We start from the raw sequence: 24,379 nt of genomic DNA, 5'->3' as shown, positions 1-24,379 counted from the left end.
ATCCATCCATCACCCATCGTCTTATAGGCAGATATTGAAGCTGTAGTTACTCGGGTTTAGAAATTGTTGACCAGGTCTTTCAATTACTCAGTCCTTAATTCCATCTCGCCAACGCATGCTTGTTCGTCCCTCCTTCTTTCCTTCCATCCGTCCGTTTTGCTCATCATTGCAGGTAGCGGTAGACTTTGAAGCAGTGATTCCCGGAATCGGCGACCACCACGTGTCCGTCCGAGGTGAGGGCCAGTCCCTGGGGACCGTACAGGGGATCGGCCGACGTGTTGATGTAGGACAGGAAGGAACCACTGCCGTCAAACACCTGGAGGGAGGGGGGGGGGGAGAGAGAGAGAGAGAGAGAGAGAGAGAGAGAGAGAGAGAGAGAGAGAGAGAGAGAGAGAGAGAGAGAATGGAGAGTTGGCACTAAAAAGACATGGTTTTAATTTCTGAGAGTTTTTAACCCATTAAGACCGGGAACGCATCTGTGACATTTTCAGATTTCTTAGGCTATTAAAAAAAGTAGCAGATTGCCGCACTACGAGCTTGTACATCTGCTATTTTAAAAAAATCTTGAAAATTTGTGCAAATCGTTGAATATATATATTTTTAAAGCGAACATTTTTAACTCAAATCTTTGCTTCTGTGGAGATCCCTGGAACAACATATTTGAGATGGGGGGTCCGTGGCCAAATACATAAAATGTTGGGGGTCCTTGGCATGAAAAGGTTTAAGAACAACTGATATAGCAACATACGTTTTTTCAAAAACTGTTAGGATTTAGGAAACATTTAATTATTTGGTACGATCATTTTGTTCCGAGTTCGATGTATGGGATTTTTTTTAACTGTAACCAAACAGGATCTTTGGTAAGGACCAAGACCACTTTTAGCAGTTTATCGCTGATTGGTTACACAGTTGGATCACCCAAGTGATTGGTGGTGATTTGACTGAATTTGTTTGTTCTTATAGACCGAGGAATATCAGCATAATGGAAAAAAACGTGGGTCCATGGAGCTATGACTGCAACGCCAAGCTCTCATCGTCTTGTGGACAGAGGACGAAATACAATGGGAGCTTGACGGAATGGAAACAAATGGAAATGGAAAATGATATTAGCCCAAAAACAAAAACATACTATGTTTTTGTTTATAGCAGATCTGCAAGCTTACAACGCGTTGTAAGCTTGTAGATCTGCTATTTCTTATTATTTTCTTCTTTTTTTATATTTGAAAATGTGTGAACATTTTTTATCTAATCTAATGTAATCTAATCTAATGTGTATCTGTGCCTCCATGTCTCTCTCCCTCCTACCTGTATGCGGCTGTTTCCCCAGTCGGCCACTATGATGTTTCCGTTCACATCCACGGCCACTCCGGTGGGAGCGTTGAACTGTCCGTTCCCCTCTCCGTTCGACCCAAACTTCAGCACCAGCTCGCCCTCTGGGGTAAACACCTGACAACCAGAGACACAGACACAGACACAGTTCAGTTCAGTTCAGAATGCATACATACATCAAATAAAATCCTGAAAAACTGGATTTCTTCAGATTTCTTCACTTATTCTTCCCTGTCTAGTGTATTGGGTTATGGCTGACATGGCTTAGAATCTCATATAATTATACATTTGTGTAAATAAAACAGTCTGTACCTTGACGGAGTGATTGTGAAAGTCGGTCACTATGATTTCATTGTTGTTGTTGACGGCTGCAAAGTGGGGACCTGGAGTCAGGAAGACAAGAGGTTAGATCATTACCTTCATCACTGATATTCTCAATATTAAGCTTTAACTGTTTCACCAAAAAGACTGTTTTAACCATAAAATATCACTTGTACTATACATTAATATTAGTGTAATTACCTACTGTATAGTACAGTACCTGCAAACTGTTTGTCCCCGTTGCCACGGCTACCAAATTTGCTGACCAGCTTGCCAGTTGGTTGAAAGATGTACACGGTGCACGCCTTGTTGTCAACAACGATCACATGACCATTCTGGTCCACGGACACACCCTTTGGCCCCATCAGCCTACCAGAGCCCAGTTTGGTCTGACGGACAAGTATTAAACCAAGGAAACAAAAGTCATTCATACATTATAAATCACATTACAATCTTGGAAAACAAATTGGTAGTTAAGAAAAATACATAATTGTGTGATAGAAGAATTAACAGTACACGGTTTAATATACTGTTCACCAGTGGTGGAAAGTAACTAAGTACATACTTAAGTACTGTACTTAAGTACAATTTTGAGGTATTTGTACTTTACTTGAGTATTTCCAATTTCTAATGCTTTTACTTCTACTCCACTACATCTCGGATCCAAATATTGTACTTTTACTATTTGAAAACTTTAGTTGCTAGTTACTTTGTAGATTTTGATTATTATTACAAAAGGTACATTAACCACTTCAGCCCTATATATACATTTCAACCATTTGAACATAGCCGATCTTCAAGCTCATAATGCGTCGCGATGCGACGCATTGTGAGCTTGTAGATCTGCTATTTTCAAAATATTTGTATACATTTGAAAACTTGAAATGGGATATTCTGCAAGATGAGTACTTTTACTTTTGGTACTTTAAGTACATTTTGATGCCAATACTTTTGTATTTTTACTGAAGTACATTTTGAATTCCGGACTTTTAGTTGTAACGGAGTATTTCTTTATTGCAGTATTGATACTTTTACTTAAGTAAAAAATGTGAGTACTTTTTCCACCACTGCTGTTTACTCTGAGTATACTCTTATTAATCACACCCCCATCCCTCCCAGATGACCGGTCATCACACTGACCTTGAACTTGCCCTCGGAGGAGAAGATGCTGACCCACTTGTTGTCGTAGTCGGCGATGATGATGTCACCGCTTGGGTGCACGGCCACGCCCGTGGGGCGCTGGAGTTGCCCCGGCGACCGACCCCTGACCCCAAAACGACTCTTGAACTCCCCATCGTTGGAGAAAATCTGCGCACGCACACGCACACGCACATGCACATGCACACGGACCCGCACACACACACACACAAACACACACACACACACACACACACACACACACACACACACACACACACACACACACACACACACACACACACACACACACACACACACACACACACACACACATATAGGTATAGCGCTTTAAACAAATATATATACAGTGCTGTACTGACCAAAGTTAAATACAGCAAACAACAGTGCAAAATCAGATAACAATAGTAATAACAACTTTAAAAGTATTACTGTGTGTGTGTGTGTGTGTGTGTGTGTGACTGTGTGTGTGTGTGCGTGCGTGCGTGCATGTGCGTGTGCGTGTGTGTGTGTTACCTGGACACACTGATTGTTGCTGTCAGCGATCAGTATTTTGCCTGTAGATGAAGTGGCTACTCCCTGCAGGTTGGTAAACTCTCCTTTGTTCCTGCCCTTTGCACCTACATGACCGACAGAGAGACACAGGAAGAGAGAGAGGGAGAGAGAAAGGGCAACATATTCAAGATTGTTACAGTACATCTTACAGCAGTGGTTCTCATTCCCCATTTAATGGTATTTCTATCTCTAGGAGCCCAATTTATGTTGTAAAATCAATGTTAATTTAACTCAGAGTGTACAAATGGAACCAAATGGACTCGTCAGGGTCCATTTGGTTCCATTTGTACACGACTGTCTCTCTACGCTCTCCCCATCACGGTGAAATAACACGGATTACAAGTCCGTAAATACACAATATTTCCGAGCTGCGTTTGCTTCCAGCGTTCGCGCGTCTTACTTGTATATATATATAGTTAGATATGGTCATAGCACAAAGCGTTTTCAGAGCTCGTTAATCTGTTTCATGGTCTGGTCGTTCATAAACCTATACTTGTCCATGGGAACAAGCTATTCACTCCATTTTATTAATATTGGAAAATATAATTCCCTTTGCGAAAATAATAACCTCCGGATATCCTGGCCAGTGAAAAACAAGTGCTCTCTCTCTCACGCACACACGCACACACGCACGCACGCACGCGCACGCGCACGCACACACACACGGACACGGGAGGCCGATACACCGTTGCAAAGATGGAGCGATTGGAGCGGTTCTGACGAGTGATGAAATCACGGTCAAATGCAAGCTGTGAAAAGCCAAGTTGTCCCCAACAACACCAATGTAACATGCATTTGAAGATGAAGCTTCCAACACAAATGCTCAAAGAGCCTTCATACAGCTGATCAACAGCCTCACTGCGAGGTCGTACAACGTGCAGTTTAAAGCATCGAGCTATGATCACAAAAATCCAGCAGAGACAATCAAAGTAATGAAGGATCATTCTGAAGTGCCTAGATTTAGTTTCATGCTGTTAAATGAAACTAAACTAATCTATGGGATACACTCTCTCACCGATCTTGAACATGAGGTCGTCTTCGATGGGGTTCTGGTGTTTGCGTCTCGGGGTCCCCAGGGCACTGCTGGCTCTCTTGGAGCCCTTCTTCTTCTGGCCGGGGGACTTGCCTCGTCTCTTAGCCCCCTCGGAGGAACCCGTGGACGGGGTGGCGTTCGCCGCCGAGCTGGTGGCCGTGGTGGTGGGAGGGGATTCCTGAGAGAGAGAGAGAGAGAGAGAGAGAGAGAGAGAGAGAGAGAGAGAGAGATGGAGAGATACAGTAGATCAGGTTAAAAGAGATAAGAGAGAGACGGAGAGAGAGGCGCGGGGAGAGAGAAGGTGGGAGGAAGAGAGAGAGCAAGATGGAGAGATAGAGGGGGGAGGGAGAGAGAGGAAGGAAGATGGAGAGATAGAAGGGGGAGGGAGAGAGAGGGACGAAGAAACAGTGTACACATGTGCGTAAGTGCACGTACACAGATCTACAAGCTCACAACGCGCCGCGATGCGACGCGTTGTGAGCTTGTAGATCTGCTATTTTCACATAAACTAGGCATAAAATGGGGCTAAAGTGGTTAATGTATGTTTTATAATGTAGTAATTTATAGTAACTAGTAACTAAAGTTTTCAAATTGTAGTGGAGTTAAAGTACAATATTTGCCTCTGAGATGTAGTGGAGTGGAAGTAAAAGTATAGACAATTGGAAATACTCCAGTAAAGTAAAGATACCTCAAAATTGTACTTAAGTACAGTACTTGAGTAAATGTACTTAGTCACTTTAAACCAGTGGTATACTCACAAGCCCACACACACATGTGGGCACATGCACGCACACATGCAAACGAACTCACCTCTACGTCTGCGTCTGACATCCTGGTCACGTTCAGTTTAAAAGGACTTCCTTTGATGTGCTGGTCATACAGCCTGAGGGCCAATGAGAAGTCTCCTTCTTTAGGCACTATGTAGAGGAACTCATACGTCCCGTTCTTATGATCCAAGATCTCACCATCTACTATACTACCATCTGGAGTAAACACCTGAGGAGAGGAGAGGAGAGGAGAGGGGAGGGGAGGGGAGGGGAGGGGAGTGGAGAAGAGAAAGAGGGGGAGGGCAAATAAGAATTAGACATAGTAAAGACAAGGTTGTGAATGGATTTTTGGTGTATGTGTGTGCGTGTGTGTGCATGAATGAGTGCGTGCGTGTTTGTGTGTGCGCGCCTATGCGCGTGTGTGTGTGTGTGTGCACGTGCATTTGTGTGCGTTTGTGTGTGTGTGTGTGTGTGTATGTGTGTGCGTGCGTGCATACGTGCGTGCATGAGTGCGTGTTTGTGTGTGCATGAGTGCGTGTTTGTGTGTGCGTCGATTTGTGTGCGTGCGTGTGCGTGAGTGCGTTTGTGTGTGTGTTCATGTACAGATCTCTGCGTTTGTGTGTGTGTGTGTGTGTGTGTGTGTGTGTGTATGTGCGTGCGTGCGTGTGTTGAACACACCTCAGCTGACAGAATAGCGTTGCCACTCTTGCAGGCTCCCCCGGCCTTGTCTCTCGTCACTATGGTGACAGAGGCTGTATGTCCCACAATGCACTGCTCCAGCCCTAAGCCCATGGCCTCACTCTGGCTGGCCACCGCGCTGAGGACACATTTCATTTAAAGTCTTTATAATATGACATCATCCGGCTGAAGCGCTGTTATATGTACAGCCATCAGCCAAGGGCTGGACGTTGACCTGTGACCTTGACCTCTGACCAACTTGACGTACAAAATTGATAGCCGCCCCTCACCCTACTGATCCTACTGAAGTTGATTAAAACTGTCTTGACTTACCACCAGTGGTGAAAAAAGTACTCAAATTCTTTACTTAAGTAAAAGTACCAATACTGCAATATAGAAATACTCTGTTACAAGTAGAAGTCCAGAATTAAAAATGTACTTGAGTAAAAGTACAAAAGTACTGGCATCAAAATGTACTTAAAGTACCAAAAGTAAAAGTACTAAAATGTTTGAAAATAGCAGCTCTACAAGCTCACAACGCGTCGCAACGCGTCGCAACGCGTCGCAACGCGACGCGACGCGTTGTGAGCTTGTAGACCGGCTATTTTCAAATAGCCTAGGTATAAAATAGGGCTAAAGTGGTTCATGTATGTTTCATAATATCATAATTTATATCTGCAAAGTAACTAGTAACTAAAGTTTTCAAATAATTGTAGTGGAGTAAAAGTACAATATTTGCCTCTGAGATGTAATGGAGTGGAGTAGAAGTAAAAGTATTGGAAATTGGAAATACTCAAGTAAAGTACAAATACCTCAAAATTGTCCTTAAGTACAGTACTTAAGTAAATGTACTTAGTTACTTTCCACCACTGCTTACCACTATCACTACTATAGCTGTGACAGTGTTTTGTCACGGCCCCTTGGCCTGGCTTGCAGGGCCTGTGTGGTTGTATGGTGTACTCCCCTATGTGTGTGTGTATCTTTCGCACAGATCCTATAGGCGTCGGCCAACTTGGGGTTCCTAATTAGGTGCATAGGGAGCACCTGGCCAGTGCTCCCTGGAGCCCTATAAAAGAGTGGGTGCCACTCTCTTCTAGGTGTCCCTCTCCAGATGACAGCACCCTTTTGCCTGTTTCCCTTATGATTCAGACAGTTTACACACTCTGCAACACCCCCACACTACATTGATCACACATAATAATAATAATAATAATGAATTGCATTTATATGGCGCTTTTCTAAGTACTCAAACTTACTCAAAGCGCCTTACAATGGTTCATTCATTCATACAGGGGGGGGGGAATTGGGAGGTGGAGCGGCGAACAGTCGACGCCAGCGTCCCCACTTTTCCCACATTCACACACCAATGGTGGCAAGCTAGCGCCGACCGAATCATTGGAGGCAATGTAGGGTTCAGTGTCTTGCCCAAGGACACTTCGACATGTGGACAGGAGGAGTTGGGATTCGAACTGCCGACCCACGGATCAATGGACGACCTGCTCTACCTCCTGAGCCACAGCCGCCCAACACATCCATACAACATTGCTGACATTACTGATTACTGAATTACACACGTCATACCTTTTGTAAGCATGTTTTAAGTCATGTGTCAGACAGAAATAAAAAGACGGAAATAAAACCATTCATTACTATATAAAAAAATTAAAGATTTTCTCTCTGCATGCTTGTGTGTGTGTGTGTGTGTGTGTGTGTGTGTGTGTGTGTGTGTGTGTGTGTGTGTGTGTGTGTGTGTGTGTGTGTGTGTGTGTGTGTGTGTGTGTGTGTGTGTGTGTGTGTGTGTGTGTGTGTGTGTGCCTGTCTGTGTGTGGGCGTGCACGCCGTCTATGTGTTAATTTTTTCTTATTTTATTTTTTTAACCTTTATTTAACCAGTAAAATCACATTGAGACCATTGTCTCTTTTACGAGTGTGCACTGGCCAAGAGAAGAGGCAAATAAATGTTACACAGCTCTGCCAGTAACAACAATACAGGACATAACAAAGACAAACATGACATCCGTAATACCAAAAACCTACCACCAATAGCACCAAATACAGACTATTAAAAGTCTAATAACAACAATCATAAAACTACTAAACTAATATAAAACTAAGATCACAGCATTTGCTACTCGTCAAAGCAGGAGCAATGGCTGGGGAGTGTGCCCATGGCAATCCTCTTAAAAGTCACAAGGGGGATCAGAGAAGCCAATTTTTATCTGGTCTGTAGATCATTCCACGACCAGGGCCCAAAAAACGCAAGGTATTTTTTCCCTGCCTCAGATTTGGTATTGGGTACGACATAGCGCATCCAAGCATTTGATCTGAGGTTAAGTTCAAATTTTGAACAAATGTAAGAAGGGGAATTACCAAGAATGGCTTTATAGATAAAAGTGTACCAATGTAGCAACCTGCGAGATGCTAAGGAGGACCACCCTATAGTCCGTGAGCCAGGGGGGTTGGTCATTACCATCTGAGGTGATTAATGCTCATAGTGATTTTTGTCAAGGTATGCATGTCTAGAGTTAGAAAATATGTGATAGCCTTGCACCAATGGTAGCTTTATGGGTGCTATCATGCATTTTATGTTATAACACTAGGCGAAAATTACATGGGTCAATATATGAAAACATACTATTAACCCCCCCCAAAAAAATATACAAAAGGTTTTTCAATTGGTTCTGGTACGTCTAGGCATGCTTAAGAACATACAAAAAAATCTAGGAAATTATATTTCTCGTAAAGCCATCATTTTCAAGATGGCGTCCAATATGACTGCCAGGAGCTTAAATGGCTTTATGATACTGTTCAACCTAGAAAGGTGGTTTTGGTGTCTAAAACTAGGTCTTAGGGTTCAAGAAATATGGCTGAATCAGTGAAATTACCATCAGTTAATTTCTTATTGCCAAATCAAAGATGGTGTCCATCCCATGGTGATGTTCCATTGTACTAAATTATGTTAAAAACAACAAAATATTGCAGTTGTGTGAGGGAATCTGTGAACTTCGTGAACGTGATTCATATGGGGACCTGGGGGGGGGGGCATTCATAGGTGTAGATTAGAATCTATTTCTAATGTTATATTTTGACTTGCTGGTCAGTCTTTGGCCTATGTGCTAAAGGTCAGGTCAAGGTCTCTCTCGCACCTTATCGTCCAACCAGGTGTCCAAGCAGGCAGCAGATATGGTCACTGGTTGACATGTACAGCAGGCCCTATTCACCTCACAATTGACATGGAGCCGTTTGTTGACACCATGCAGGTATATAAGCTCTATAATGTAATTGTGCATCCCGGTGGGATGCATGTTATACAGTCATTCTTCAGCTGCATTGCAAAACTGATGCAAGGTTCAGCACTGGAAGTGGAAATGCATGTGGTTGCAGAACATGACAGGCAAGTTCAGTGGTCAGTCCTGAGTGTATCAGCAGCACTCTGAAGTGGTTTCTATCAACTTGGCCAAAGACATTTGAACAGATACAGCAGTAGCCTACCTGGACACTGCACATCTCCATCCTACTGGCTGACAGTGGGTAGACAACTTCTTCCTACACTTCACATCCACCAGTTTGAATGCGCAGGGAGACACATTGACATTAACTTCACCTTTTCTCTCATGAAGCACATGACTGAAGCACTTCTTCCATGCTGGCCATGTGCAGTGTGCTTGATATCTAACCCAGTGCCTGCTGAAGATGCATGTGCTCCATGCCATAGCATAGAGGCTAAGCTAGACCTTGTCTGTCGGCACCATGATGGATTCTGGATGACTGTCTCTGCTGACCAGTCTGGGGAGCAGACTGCCATAACGATCAGGAAAGATGCTGTCATGATGCATGTGAGTGGAGTGGACTGAAGCCTTCCCCAAAATGTGCAGAAACAGAGGGAGAGTTGAAGCACTGGTGTGTCTTGGTCATAAAATATTGGGGTGTAGGATTCCTCACACACAGAAAGATCATCTCTTCAATCCCATCCTTGGCTAATTTGCCCCCATGCTGTTGTGAATAGTAATGTCCTTTACCCACATGAGATGTCATCATGAAGAGTAAGAACATTAAGCAGAAGCCGTTGAGCATGTTGTACACCTTCAGTGCTGACGATAGATACTGCATTTAGTCATGATGAGGCAGACATCACCATGAGTTCCTATATCCCTGATGCAGCCATCTCTGGAAAGGGTGTGATACACATGCTCAGTGATTACACTGATGTTCTTGTCCTGTTGTATGCTGTGTATTGGGGTGTATCAGGTGGACCTACAGTGTAAAGTATAGATGGAGCATTGGGATGGGACAGTCTTATATGTATGACAAAGGCAAGATCAGAGCACACTACACTTTGCTGGCAGGGAACTTCCCAGGCTACCCTGATGTGCTGGGTGAGGTGGGTGCCACAAGTCAATGGCCCTTTCTCCAACACCGACCAACCTGTTGCACCAGATGTGGGCTCATTTATTTACAAGTGATGTTGTGGAAAGTGGCAGACCACCAAGCCCCACCTGACAAGTCGTTTGATGTCACAAAATTTGGATAGGAGATCTAGGATATTCTTGTTCCTGTCATTGCTAAGGGTGACCCCACCGTCAGAGCTATGTGACATGGTGCAATATAAATTTAGGGCACAGAGAGTGAGAAGTACATCACTGATGTACTGTAACTGCTCTGGTGAAGATGGTTACTGATGATATGTTCAAGCTACAGATGAGGAGTGATGTTAATAAGGAGGATGAGGTAGAACAGGATGTGGGTTGGAGAATACAGATGTAGTTGCAAAAGATACATATTTGACATTAGATTATATCATTTTACATTCATGTTATTATGAATACCAGTTCTTGTGACATGTTAATGACACTTTTCACAAAACAAAATGAATAGTGAACCATGAATGTTCATCAAGTTGTTTCCATTTGTTGTTCTCCCAGAGGTCAATTTTAACCTTGACCTGACCTTTGACATGATTGACCTGATATTAAAAAAATAACATCAGGAATGGATTCTACATATGAAAACCCTAAAAAAGAGGTATTAAACAGAGGTATTCTAAGACAAGCGGATTAAAAGTAAAAAATTGCCAGGCGTGTGTGTAGTGGCCATTTTGGATATTTTCTTACCCATTGCACTATATTCTGTTTATTGAATTTCATAATACATTTCCTTAGAATCTATGTATGTAAACATGGTTTTAAATCTATAGGTAATTTACAAAGGAACCCTTTGTGTTCCATCTTTCATTAAAACCAAAGTACATCTTATGTCACATATAGTCACTATGTTGTCACTGCCTGTAATAGAAAAATATTGTAGATATGCAAATTTTAACAACCTTTCTGGACAATATATAGTCTGAGCTTTATCCCAACCATTTTTCAGAGAGAAAGGGTCAATAATAAGAGAGAACCATCAGTTTGAAGTAGAATGCTTCATTCGGATTTTGAAAACTGTGTTTTGGCTTGTGGTTATAAAAGGAGTGATAACACACAGATAGCTACCACCGATGCAAGGCTATCACATTTTTCCTAGCTCTAGGGGTGTATACCTACCCAAAAATCACTATGAGAATTAATCACCCCAGATGGAAATGATGACCCCATTTTTGGGGTCCTGGCTCACGGACTACTACTAAGGAATACAGAATACAATGGTGTGTCCTGTAGGTGGAGCTGGTAATGAACCTCAATGCAGCATGATAAAGGGGATCAAGTAATACCTGGTGGTGACGATGTTCCCCAGGTTGTGAATGGACTTCCTCATGCCGTCCGTCTCCAGCACCAGGTCCAGCTGGTCGTTCTCCTCAGGCTGACAGGGCAGACCCTGGCTGGCCAGTCTCTCCAGCCTCTCCGCCAGCTCCCGCTCGGGCTGCAGGCTCTCCGCGCACGCCTCCGCGGCCATGGACGCGTCCGTCTCCGCGCAGCAGGCTGTGATGTCCCCCTGGCCACGCAGGAGGGAGTCCACCTGACCCTGGAGGACCTGAAAGAGACATGAGAGACAGACAGAGGGGGTTGGCTAGAGTCATTTTACTTTGTTTTTATCTTAAAGGGATAGTTCACCCCAAAATATTTTTAATTTCTATCTACCCCATGGAGACTTGAATTCATGGATATTTTTTAGTTTTCGTCTCATTCCTAAGCCAATAATTTGATGCCCGGCGGACCGGTAGGCAGCGGTTCCGGTATAGAGACACAAAGGAGACTCTTTGTGTCTCTTTGTGAAGGCTCTACGTCCTCCTGGTGGGGGCTCCTCGTTGGCAGGTGAGCCAGTAGGATACAACAGCAGTGACAACACACAGAAATGTATGTGGGGATACACACACACACACACACACACACACACACACACACACACACACACACACACACACACACACACACACACACACACACACACACACACACACACACACACACACACACACACACACACACACTATACCTTCTGCTTGAGTCCGTACGTCACTTCCAGCTCCATCAGCAGCACGCTCTTCCTCACGTCGAGCTGTTTGTGCAGATCCTCGAAACTTGATTGGATGTCCTCCTCGATGGAGGCCCTCTGATTGGTCAGCTGATGAAGGATCTCTTTCAGGAAGCCCAGGGCGTCCGAGATCTGTGGGAGCCTGGGGGGCGAGAGAGAGAGAGAGAGAGAGAGAGAGAGAGAGAGAGAGAGAGAGAGAGAGAGAGAGAGAGAGAGTTGAGTTGCTATCCTTGCAGAGTTTGATTTGTGTTTGTGTGTGTGTGTGTGTGTGTGTGCATGTGCGTGACTGCCTGTGTGTGTGTGCGTGCATGTGTGTGCGTGCATGTGTGTACTGGTACATACATGCATGAACAACCCCCCCACTCCCTGAAACCTGTTGTTCGCAGCCCCCAGTCTCTCTTGCAGTGTGTTGCGTTGCAGTTCCAGTGTCTGGCTGAGGGGGGCAGTGGTGTGTCCCTCATGGTCCCCTGATAGACAATCCTCACACACTGCACACTCACACTGCCTACAGTACACATCTGTCACCTGGAGGAGAGAGAGAGACTGCAGTGAGTGAGTGAGTGAGTGAGTGAGTGAGCGAGTGAGTGAGTGAGTGAGTGAGTGAGTGAGTGAGCGAGTGAGTGAGTGAGTGAGTGAGCGAGCGAGCGAGCGTGCGTGCGTGCGTGCGTGCGTGTGTGTGTGTGTGTGTGTCTGTCAGTGGTGGAAAAAGTAGTCGTTATGCAAAATGTCCCAAGTTTTCAAATGTATAAAATGTATAAAAATAGCCGAAATGTATATAGGGCTGAAATTGTTAATGTATGCTTTGTAATAATAATCAAAATCTACAAAGTTTTCAAATAATTGTAGTGGAGTAAAAGCACAATATTTGCCTAGAAGTAAAAGTACTGAAAATTGGAAATACTCCAGTAATGTAAAAGTACCTCAAAATTGTATTTAAGTACATTACTTGAGTAAATGTACTTAATTACTTTACACCACTGGTGTGCGTGTGCGTGTGCGTGTGCGTGTGCGTGTGCGTGTGCGTGTGCGTGTGCGTGCGCGTGTGTGCATGCGTGTGCGTGTGTGTGTGCGTGTGTGTGTGTGAGAGAGAGAGAGTCAAGAAGTGCCGCTCCAGCAGTGTGTCAGACAGTAGCAGAGTGAACGGTCCGTTGCTGAGGTGGACGTTTGTGTTTGCACCTGAACCTTATAGTGAGTGTTTAGATTTAGGATGATTGTGTCTGTTTGTGTTGTGTAGACATTATACTCTCTATACCTGTATGTGATGATGTGGGTGTTTTTAGTGCACACTGTGCTCAGCTGAACGTTGACTAAGCCACTGATTAACACCAAAGCACTGCTTTCTACAGACAAACAACAACGTTGACCTTTGTCTGTTTAGACTGTGTCCTCTGTTTGCATTACTCTGTGTGTGTGTGTGTGTGTGTGTGTGTGTGTGTGTGTGTGTGTGTGTGTGTGTGTGTGTGTGTGTGTGTGTGTGTGTGTGTGTGTGTGTGTGTGTGTGTGTGTGTGTGTGAAGGAGATGGGGGGGCAGGGATGATAACACATGGAGGATGCCACCATAGACATAAAAAGGTCAAACGCCATGTTGGATTTTGGGGCTGTATGTCACAGCAGCATGCACAGCAGCTTGGATCTTGGCCTGGCACCTCAGTATCTCTCTGACCTTCTAGAGGTGTATGCTCCCCCAAGGTCACTGCGGTCTGCGGGCCAGTTGAAACTTGAGGTCCCTAAGTCCTAAGTTTAAAGACCAGAGGTGACCGAGCCTTTTCAGTCGCAGCCCCCATATTATGGAATGCGCTCCCCTCCCATATCAAACTGGGCCCCACCAGATAAACACACTGGGCCCCACCATCCATACCTTGGCTTTTGATCCCGTTTTGAGAGTTTCTGTGTTTTAGCTTACCCAGTGTGTTTGGTTTTTGATTTTCTGTACAGCACTTTGGAAACCTTGAAAAAGTTGTAAAATGTGCCATATAAATAAAGTGGATTGGATTGGAACTCGCCTCGCTTTATAATGTATTATGCACGCGAAGACACATCGCTCCAACGAACTGCAGCGGCCAATGAGGTTGTGTGTGTGTGTGTGTCAGTGTTAATTTTGACAGCACATTTTGATTTAGTTTAGTCATAGTCTTTTGAGTTTCAGTTTTTGATTTTAGTCGACTAAATCTACAGTTGAGTTGATTTTGTCGGCCTTTGGCAGGCCTTGATGGCGTCGTAATGCCTGATTTTGCACTTGGTTGCGTGCTGAAAATAGCAGATCTATAAGCTCACAACGCGCCGCAGCGCGACGCGTTGTGAGCTTGTAGATCTGCTATTTTCAGAGCGCAACACCGGAGCGCAACCAAACATAAAATGACTTGTCTTTTAGTTCTACTGGATCTCTTCTCCACTCGTCCCTCACTAACAGTTTAGTCTAGTTTTATTTGTTGACACAATGTTCAATATATTAGTTTTAGTCGTCATAGCTTAGTTTTTATTTTGTTTTCGTCTGTGAAAAAAAGGTAGTCGACAAACATTTTTCGTCACAGTTTTAGTCGACGAAATGAACACTGGTCCAATTACAATTTGAGTAGAGCCGGGCAGACTTAAAATGTAATTGTGTGTGCGTGTGCGTGTGCGTGTGTGTGTGCGTGTGCGTGTGCGTGTGCGTGCATGTGCATGCATGTGCGTGTGTGCACATGTGTGCGGGCGTGTTACCTTCCCAGTGTGTGTAGGACAGGTGTTTTTGCCAGGCGGAGCCTCCAGTACCGTACACTCCTCACTGCTGCTGTCCGAGTGTTGCTGAGTCTCCATCTACGGCAGGCAGCCCGGGGGGGGAGGGGCTTAGACTAGAGACACAGCCCCTTAGTCCACACCACGGTCAGGGGGAGGGGCTAAAGCGTGAGTTTTTACAACTGCTTATTGTGCACCGAAGGGTGGCCTAAAAACCTTCGGTAGTTAGGGGGAGGGGCCAAAATTATTACTTGGAGCACGCCATTATCGCAACTTGATTCTTAACATTCAAACAGACATTTTGTCCCGACCTCTGGCGACAGGGGGGAGGGGATAAACATTCAGACGCACTCTTTAAGTATACCCATGGATATGGTCGAGTTACACCCCAAACATTCAGAAAAAGGCCCTTTTTATTCTAAATTGTACTAAGAGTGAGGGGCACTAACTTTCAGATGCACCCCTTATTCCACCCTCCCAGCCAGTAGGAGAGGTCGAGCCTTGAGATACAATCCCATTATAATGCTTCCTGGAGGCGAGAGGCTACACATTCAGGTTATTCCATTTGCTTCCGAAATGTCACTGAAGAGGCTAACGGTGTTCGTCTGTTAGGCCAAATGTCTGGTTGTGATTGGTTCCTTCCAAAAACGTCTTCTAAACGTCTTTGTCAACAATTTAAGTGCTTGTAATCCATGTGAACGATGAAGACGGGGCTTTATACTTTAGACACACACTGTTCTAACCTCCAATAACCTGGAAGGGGCTAAACATTAAATGTGTGTACATTTTACACACACACACCCTTTTCTCACATCTAGCAGCCAAGGGGGTGTGCCAACACTGCCAACACTGTTTTTTTTACCTTATAGGGTCAAAGCATCAAAATATCGCTTTGTGCATGTTAGGTTTAATATTGCTAAATAAAAGGCTCATGCATTCCAGAGGAAAAGACAGTTTTGTTGTCTTAGTTTGTTCGCGGTCTCATGTCACTGTATGAGGCCTGTGGAGATGAATTTCACACCCGGTCGTGACCTTTCAGAGACAAAACGAAGGTCTCCTCGTCTACTTCATCTTTACAGGGACAGGTGTTGGTTTCGTCCTGTGGAGAGGAGGCAGACAAGGCGTTAGATTATAGGGAAGGGCCTTTATTGACCCCGTGGAGGCAAAGTCAGCCAGCTCAGGGTTCATCGCCATGCTGGCTGGTGGTGGACATTTTTGTCAAAAATCTTTGCCGTGGACATAAAAACATTGTGGGAAATTATATTACCAGAAACACACAAACCTTTACAACTCTGAGAGTGCATAAATGGAACCATTTGTGCACTCTCTGAGTTATGGGGGTCCTTGAAAATAAAAAGTTGGAGAACCACTGTACCAGTGGACTCCTAATGTGTCATACATAGTGTCATAGTAAATGAGTGACATGCATATTCTGAAGAAAACCTGGAGACTGGCATTCAGTAATTGAGTCTTATGATCATCAAAATAATGTAAAAAACGAAAAATGACGCCTGTTCCAGCTTCATCCAGCTCAAGTCGTTAAAAACACCTCTTTCCATCTTATCCACGTGCTAGTGCACGGCAGACTCATCATCACAGGCGAAGATAAACACACGCACGCGCGCGCACACACGCACACACACACGCACGCACGCACGCACGCACGCACGCACACACACACACACACACACACACACACATGAACGCACGCACGCACGCACACACACACACATGAACGCAGACATGCAAATCCCCAGACTGTCTGGTGTCGGCTTCACCGGAGGAATGTTGACGTATCCCCCCCAGATGGCCTGCATGTCAGATCACTGCACACCCATAATTAAGCCCAGATGGTACGCTCTACACATAAGGACCTGTTCAACACTACCTTGCACAGGTGGTACAGTCCAACAGGAACAGGGGGAGTCTGGAGTCTGCACTGAACAGTGTGCGGTGTAAACCGTGGGTGAGAGTCAGTGACAGGCCGGGGTCTATCTTTACCATGGGGATGAGAGTGAGAGGGGTGGGATGGGGTTACAGAGTGTGTGTGTGTGTGTGTGTGTGTGTGTGTGTGTGTGTGTGTGTGTGTGTGGAGGGGGGTGCAGATAAATTGGGAGGTATGGAAGACAGAGAGAGCGACAGAATGAAAGGAGAGAAAAAGAGAGGGGGAGGAGATTAATATAGCAGGATAGAGGGGGGGAACAGAGAAACAGGGAGCAGGGGGGGTAGAGAAAGAGAGATAAATAAATGAATATAGGTCATAAAAATATCTTCAAAGAGAGACAGAGAGACAGACAGAGAGAGGTTACCATGGTTACAGACTGCAGGGCGGGGTGTAGAAAGTATGGTAATCGTCTTTAATCCACAACTAAATTTAGTTTTTGCTCACGGTGCGAATAACATGTTTTTGAGGGAACTGAGCTACGACTGTGATAATTTTTTTCCCTTTTCTTTTGGTTGTAAATTTTATCCCCCGATTTTTGTAACCCATTTTTCACCCAGTGCCAATTGCCTAAGCTTGTAATCCTGGGCGCTATTCTCCCTCTGCCAGCCTGGGGAGAGCCACGAACTGAGCTCATGCTTCCTTCAAGGCATGAGGAGTGAGCAGGCCGCTTCTTATCACCTGACAGGGGGGGAGTTTCCCCGGTTGGACGTAGCGCGTGGAAGGAACACGTTATTCCAACCAGTTCCTTTCCCCTCCATCAGGTGCCCCGCCTGACCAGGGGGAGGCAGTATAGAGACCAGGATAACTGCATGTTTTTTTGTGAGGGTACCTACCCTAGGGGACACACGGGGAGAACATGCAGCCTCCACATAGAAAGGCCCTTTCAGACCCCACCTAGGGTATGGGCACTGATGACGCAGAGGAGAAAACACGACTGTGATTCTGAAGACCTCTGTCTGTCTGTCTGTCTGTCTGTCTGTCTGTCTGTCTGTCTGTCTGTCTGTCTGTCTGTCTGTCTGTCTGTCTGTCTGTCTGTCTGTCTGTCTGTCTGTCTGTCTGTCTGTCTGTCTGTCTGTCTGTCTGTCTGTCTGTCTGTCTGTCTGTCTGTCTGTCTGTCTGTCTGTCTGTCTGTCTGTCTGACTCGCTGTCTGTCTGTCTGGCTGGCTGTCTGGCTGGCTGGCTGTCCATCCGTCCACTGCCTGCCTGCCTGCCTGCCTGCCTGCCTGCCTGCCTGCCTGCCTGTCTTGATCTGCATCAACCTGTCTGTCTTTCTCTCACATGTCTGCCTGTCTCTCTGCCTGCTCACCTACATGTTTCTCCCATGAAATAAAACTGTAAGTAAATACAATAGAAAATATAAATCAAGAAGGCTTTTATGAATAATCCATGAAGGGGAGGGATTATGCAAATTGACATGTATATGTGATCTTTGGTATGCTACTTATTTGAACACCTCCCCCATACACACACACACACACACACACACACACACACACACACACACACACACACATGCACGCACGCACGCACGCACGCACGCACGCTTGCGCGTGTGTGTGTATGTGTGTGTCCACGCGCGTGTTTGTGTGCGCGTGAGTGTGCGCATGTGTTTCTCACAGCGTCCTGTGACTCTATCGTGACTGCCTGTAACTGGCACTTACACAGCCACAAACAATTATACTGGCTTCCCTTTTCTCTCTTTCTTTCTTTGTTAACGAAGTCAACTCACCCATGATTTAATCTGTATAACCACCTCTCTCTCTCTTTTATCTCCATCGTGTTCTTCCTCCTCTCCCTTTGTAGTTCATTTAAAAGCCTCTAAGGGTAATTCGTTTCCCCGCCTCTTGTTTTCTACAAATTCTGAAATTTGGCCCAAAACAGGGACACCGGGTTTTGACCCATTAAAACCGGGAAATCGTCTATTGTCATTTTCAATTTTTGCGTTGGCTATTCAAACATAGCAGATCTACAAGCTCACAGCGCGTCACACGGTGCCACGCTGCAAGCTTGTGCATCTGCTAGCTGTGAACATTTTTGAAAAATCTTGAAAGTGTGAGAACTACTGACTTAGAAGACATTTGTAGAATCGGCCTCAGGTCTTTCATTCAGTCTGAGCAGAAGCAGAGATAAAACATAACGACCCCACCAGCCATAAGAATGAATGACCAGCAGTGGTGTAAAGTAACTAAGTACATTTACTCAAGTACTGTAGTGTACTGAGCAGAAATACGTTAAAACATGCATTGCATTAGTGTGGCTTGGTTTCATGAATGTGAAGCATGTAATCCACATTAACCAACAGCAACCTAACTCACATTATCCCGGTTTCTTTAAATGATCAGTTCCTACTGTATACTGTAAGTACAATTTCGAGGTATTTTTACTCTACCGGAGTATTTCCAATTGTCTCTACTCCACTACATCTCAGAGACAAACATTGTACTTTTACTTCGCTACAATTATTAGAAAACTTTAGTTACTAGTTACTTTGCAGATATAAATGATTACATTATAAAACATACATTAACCACTTTAGCCCTACTTTATACCTAGGCTATTTGAAAATAGCCGATCTACAAGCTCACAACGCGTCGCATCGCGACGCGTTGTGAACTTGTAGATCGGCAATTTTCAAACATTTTAGTACTTTTACTTTTGGTACTTTAGTACATTTTGGGGATATCAAAAATAGAGGCACAGTTTGGTTTAGTTTCCCCCCCCCCACCCCCCAGCAAACAGGACCCTGCTTAACAGTCCATTCCACTGTGTGATTCTGAAACACTCAATAGAACTCTGCATCCGTCCAGGCATTCACTTCTGTTGGCTGACCTTATATATGCTTGAGAACAATTATCTGGCAACCGCTTTCAGAACTGCTTGTAAGTGAATTATTGGCGTGACATCATGCACAAGCAAGAGAGCAACCGCGCACACACACACACACACACACACGCACGCACGCACGCACGCACACACTCGCACACACGCACACGCACACGCACACTCTCACACACACGCACACGCACACACACATGCACGCACAGGGTTAGTGACCTGTATTGTGAGTAATATGATCTCATACGGTATACGTCTCTCTCTCTCTCTCTCTGTGTTCTCATGGGAAGACTCATGGTCTCGCTCCAGTATCTTGTCCTCTATCTCTCCATCTTTCTCTCGCTTCTCCTTCCTTTGTTCTCTCATTCAGTTTGTCTCTATAATATCCCCTTTGCTCCACTGTTTCCCCCTCAACTCACTTTATTAAACCAGATCAAAGAGTGTTTTAGACGGCTATGTCTGGTGAGACAAGAATGTCTTCATTGTCAACTAACCTGGTTATAATTGTGGTCTAACTTCTAAGTCAAGTAACCTGATTATAAATATGTGTTCTTAGTCAATAACCTTAATAAAAATATGCATGTTCTTCTTAGTCAACTAACATGGTTAAATATATAAATAAATATACTTAGTCACCTATCCAAGTCAACTTTTTTTTGGCACTGAATAGAAAACAATTAGGCAAGAATACATCATTCACTAGTATGCAGGTCTTAACCATTGCATCTGTTTAGATAAGGTTGTGTTGCTTACTTAAGGGTTAACTAATCTCTTCCCATCCATATAGCCCACACTTTAATTTAAAACTTGGCTTTGATCCTTAGAATAGTAAGTCGCATGTGGAGTACAGCTATATGTTTGTCCTTCCACAGCCACCGTAATTTAATGTGAGATCAGATGATCTCATTTGGGTTGTCTAGAAGAGGACAGCATGGCTGGTTTTAAAGTGGAGAGTGGCTGTGAATGTATTCAGCAGGGAGCGGGCGTAAAGGGCAAACACGATATTAGTGTAACCTGTCAGAAACATTAACGAGTTGACTATCGTGTAAATGGATATTCTGACTGACTGACAGACTGACTGACAGACAGACAGACAGACAGACAGACAGACAGACAGGCAGACAGACAGACAGACAGACAGACAGACAGACAGACAGACAGACAGACGGAGGCAGACAGACAGACAGACAGACTGATATTGACCGACAGACAGACTGATATTGACAGACAGACAGACAGACAGACAGACAGACAGACAGACAGACAGACAGACAGACAGACAGACAGACAGACAGACAGACAGACAGACAGACAGACAGACAGACAGACAGACAGACAGACAGACGGAGGCAGACAGACAGACAGACAGACAGACAGACAGACAGACAGACAGACAGACAGACAGACAGACAGACAGACAGACAGACAGACAGACAGACAGACAGACAGACAGACAGACAGACAGACTGATAGATAGATAGATAGATAGATAGATAGATAGATAGATAGATAGATAGATAGATAGATAGATAGATAGATGATTGCTTGATTTGCTTCAATAAATGCATGAGTGACTCTGTATACTAGTCTACATTATATTGTAGTACACTGATACCTGTTAGCATCAGCGATCAGTGGCAGTAATATGATGGGTCTATGGGTGACACTCAACATGACGTTGCTAGAATGGTCTGTGTGGGTTTTTCTGTCAGTGTGTTTCATTTATATACCTTGATGTTCAATAATGTAAACGTCCACTCTGCATTTATTGGTCTGCATGGTGACGCATCTCACAGTTAGCCTGTTAGCACAGCAGGAGGATTAGCACAGCAGTGCATCCAGGCCTGCTGAAACACACACACACACACACACACACACACACACACACACACACACACACACACACACACACACACACACACACACACACACACACACACACACACACACACGACACACACACACACACACACACACACACACACACACACACACACACACACACACACACACACACACAACATACACACTCCACCAGCATATGCCATACACACCCTAAGTGGATTAGTCTACGCTGATTCAGTCAAATGTTGTCCCATCTCTCCATCTATCTGTCTGTCCATCCCATCCATCCATCCTCCTCCCTCCCTCCCTCCCTTCCCTCCACCTCCAGCCCCTCTCTCCTCCTCCATCCATCTCTTCATTCCTTCCTCTCTCCCAAAGAAAAAATAAACACTGCAGTCTCTGTCTCTCCATCCATCCCTCCCTCTCCTCTCATCCCTGCTTAAAGAGAAAAGCAACAAACACTCACCATGTTTTCCTGAGATGGTGTGTGTGTGTCTCTCCATCCTGCCCTCAGAGCCACCGCATCATGACAGAGATTTGCTCTCTGTGTGTGTGTGTGTGTGTGTGTGTGTGTGTGTGTGGGGGGGGGGGGGGGGGGGGGGTATCATCGTCACGGCAACACCAGCAGCCTGCAGCAGCACCAGGGCTGAGGGGGTGGAGTGGAGGAGGGGCTTATACCTACATGCCCTGCCTCAGTGGAGAATCCACCAATAGCAGGGGAGAGGCTAGAGGAAGGAGAGAAGGGATTGGTTAATCTCTCTCTCTCTCTCCCTCTGTCCATTGGTTTTGATCCCCCCCCCCCCACCCCCCCCGCACTGTATGTATGTGTGTGTGTGTATGTGCGTGGGTGTCTTTCACTGCAGCTCTACTCCACTCTCATCATTCTCTCTCTCTCTCTCTCTCTCTCTCTCTCTCTCTCTCTCTCTCTCTCTCTCTCTCTCTCTCTCTCTCTCTCTCTCTCTCTCTCTCTCTCTCTCTCTCTCTCTGTGTCACAAGCCCCCTCTCTTGCTTTCTCTCTCTATGGTTATGTTCACTATGGCAGCTGAGCAGCTCAAATCAGTTTTTTTTTGGCCTATCCAAATTGGAATCAGATTGGGTTTTGGGCTGCCACTCTTTGCACCTTTAATCTCATGTACCACGCACTGATATTCCCTTTGCACCTTAATGTCTAATATATCATGTACAGTATAAACTTGCTGCTATATGTTGATGCACCTTATGTCACCTTATGTCTAACATATACTTGACATTTATCTCTTTCCAATGTAAAGGGCTGTGGGGGCGGGGCGGGACAGCCAGGGCCTTCCAATTTAAAATTCAAGTCACTTTACCCATCCTAACTATTAGGAGCAGTGGGCTTCATTAATACAGCACCAGGGAGCAGTTAAGGTCCTTACACACCGGGGCGAATTCTTCATGCGAATAAATACGTTTTTTTTAAAAACCTTATAAAGTCAATGCAAGCGTCCACATCAGTTTCGCGGAGCGAAAAAGCGTCTTTTAATTATTCGGAACGAGTCCGAATTTTGCGTATATATTCGCATATTCGCCGGTGTGTAAGGACCTTTAGGGGTTAAAGGTGTGGCATCCAAACCACTTGCATCAGCAACCCCAACTCCAAGTACATATTATATTAATAAATGTTTGCTTTCAGTAAGGGAATTTTATCAGAAAACTGGCATATCACGGGACAAATTCATGTCTACCGTAACATTTATATTTATTGACACCATATGTGTGGGTTTGAAACCAAAGCCTTTCATTGAACTGTGACCTCTACTCAAGAGCACCACGTAACCACAATGCTTGAATGCACACTGTGTTCTCCTACTCACACCACCTTAGGGTCCATCACCTAAAAGTGTGTGTTCATGCCGAGGAGCTGTACCGCCACTATATTGTACTTCTCTGTATAATTATTGACACTACTCATTTTCCCTCAGGAACATCACGAACACCAACGAACGATTCAAATGATGGTGTGTGAACAGTGATCCACGCCATGATTTAAAATTGCCCTTTCTCACTGGAGATTCTCTGAGTGAGTGGTGAGAAACGGCCTTTTCAATCAAAACCACTGCAGTCTGTTGACACTGAACTTTACGATTCTGTCCCGATAGTATCTCCGAGACGTCATTTATTTTTTTGATACGGGGGGGCCCCCGTCCTGCCGCGGGGGAGTGCGGGATGTGATCTTGAAGAAAACGAGCACTCCTTTTTCAATCTGACAGATGCAACATATATACGTATATACTGTATAAGTTGATCTCTTTTTAACGTTGGCATTTTTGCCATCTAGCTATTACAGTATACGGGATCTGTAGTGGCAGTTGCAGTCCCATGTCTCGGCACGTTTGGTGTGCACGTCCGTGAGTATGGACTCGCTAGTACATTATGTTCATCACCTCAGGTGTGAGTTTATGCCAAGGAGCTGTGCCTCGTGATAACTTCTCTATAAGATTATTGACACAACTGGGGGCGGCAGTGGCTCAGGGGTTGAGTGGCCGGTAGAACAGCCGGATGGCAACAGCTAGGTTCCCAGTTCGATCCCCGGACTCCCCCAGAGTTAGTGTCGAAGTGTCCTTGAGCAAGACACTGAACCCCTAATTGCTCCCCATGAGCAGGTTGTTGCCTTGCAGCTGGTTTCCTCCGCCATCGGTGTGTGAATGTGTGTGTGAATGTAATGCACAATCTATGTAAAGCGCTTTGTATAAAAGCGCTAAATAAATGC

At 44.9% G+C, this 24,379-nt stretch overlaps 1 protein-coding gene across 1 annotated transcript; it reads right to left on the bottom strand.

Moving 5' to 3' along the window:
• Positions 1-163: 163 nt before the first annotated feature.
• LOC308101886 (tripartite motif-containing protein 2-like) lies at positions 164-15,104 on the bottom strand (the record flags this gene model as incomplete). The annotated part of the gene is made up of 13 exons (XM_080451419.1): positions 164-316; positions 1,306-1,446; positions 1,642-1,712; positions 1,871-2,039; positions 2,791-2,958; positions 3,325-3,428; positions 4,379-4,574; positions 5,207-5,392; positions 5,842-5,980; positions 11,548-11,807; positions 12,270-12,450; positions 12,682-12,833; positions 15,009-15,104. The coding sequence occupies 13 exons, from the start codon at positions 15,102-15,104 to the stop codon at positions 164-166; spliced, it is 2,016 nt and encodes a 671-aa protein (XP_080307545.1).
• Positions 15,105-24,379: the final 9,275 nt, after the last annotated feature.

This window comes from Gymnoscopelus braueri (assembly GCF_963280865.1).
Source record: "Gymnoscopelus braueri genome assembly, chromosome: 15".
Taxonomy (NCBI): domain Eukaryota; kingdom Metazoa; phylum Chordata; class Actinopteri; order Myctophiformes; family Myctophidae; genus Gymnoscopelus; species Gymnoscopelus braueri.
Note: the sequence above shows the minus strand (reverse complement) of the source record. Positions and strands in the feature narration are given on the sequence as shown.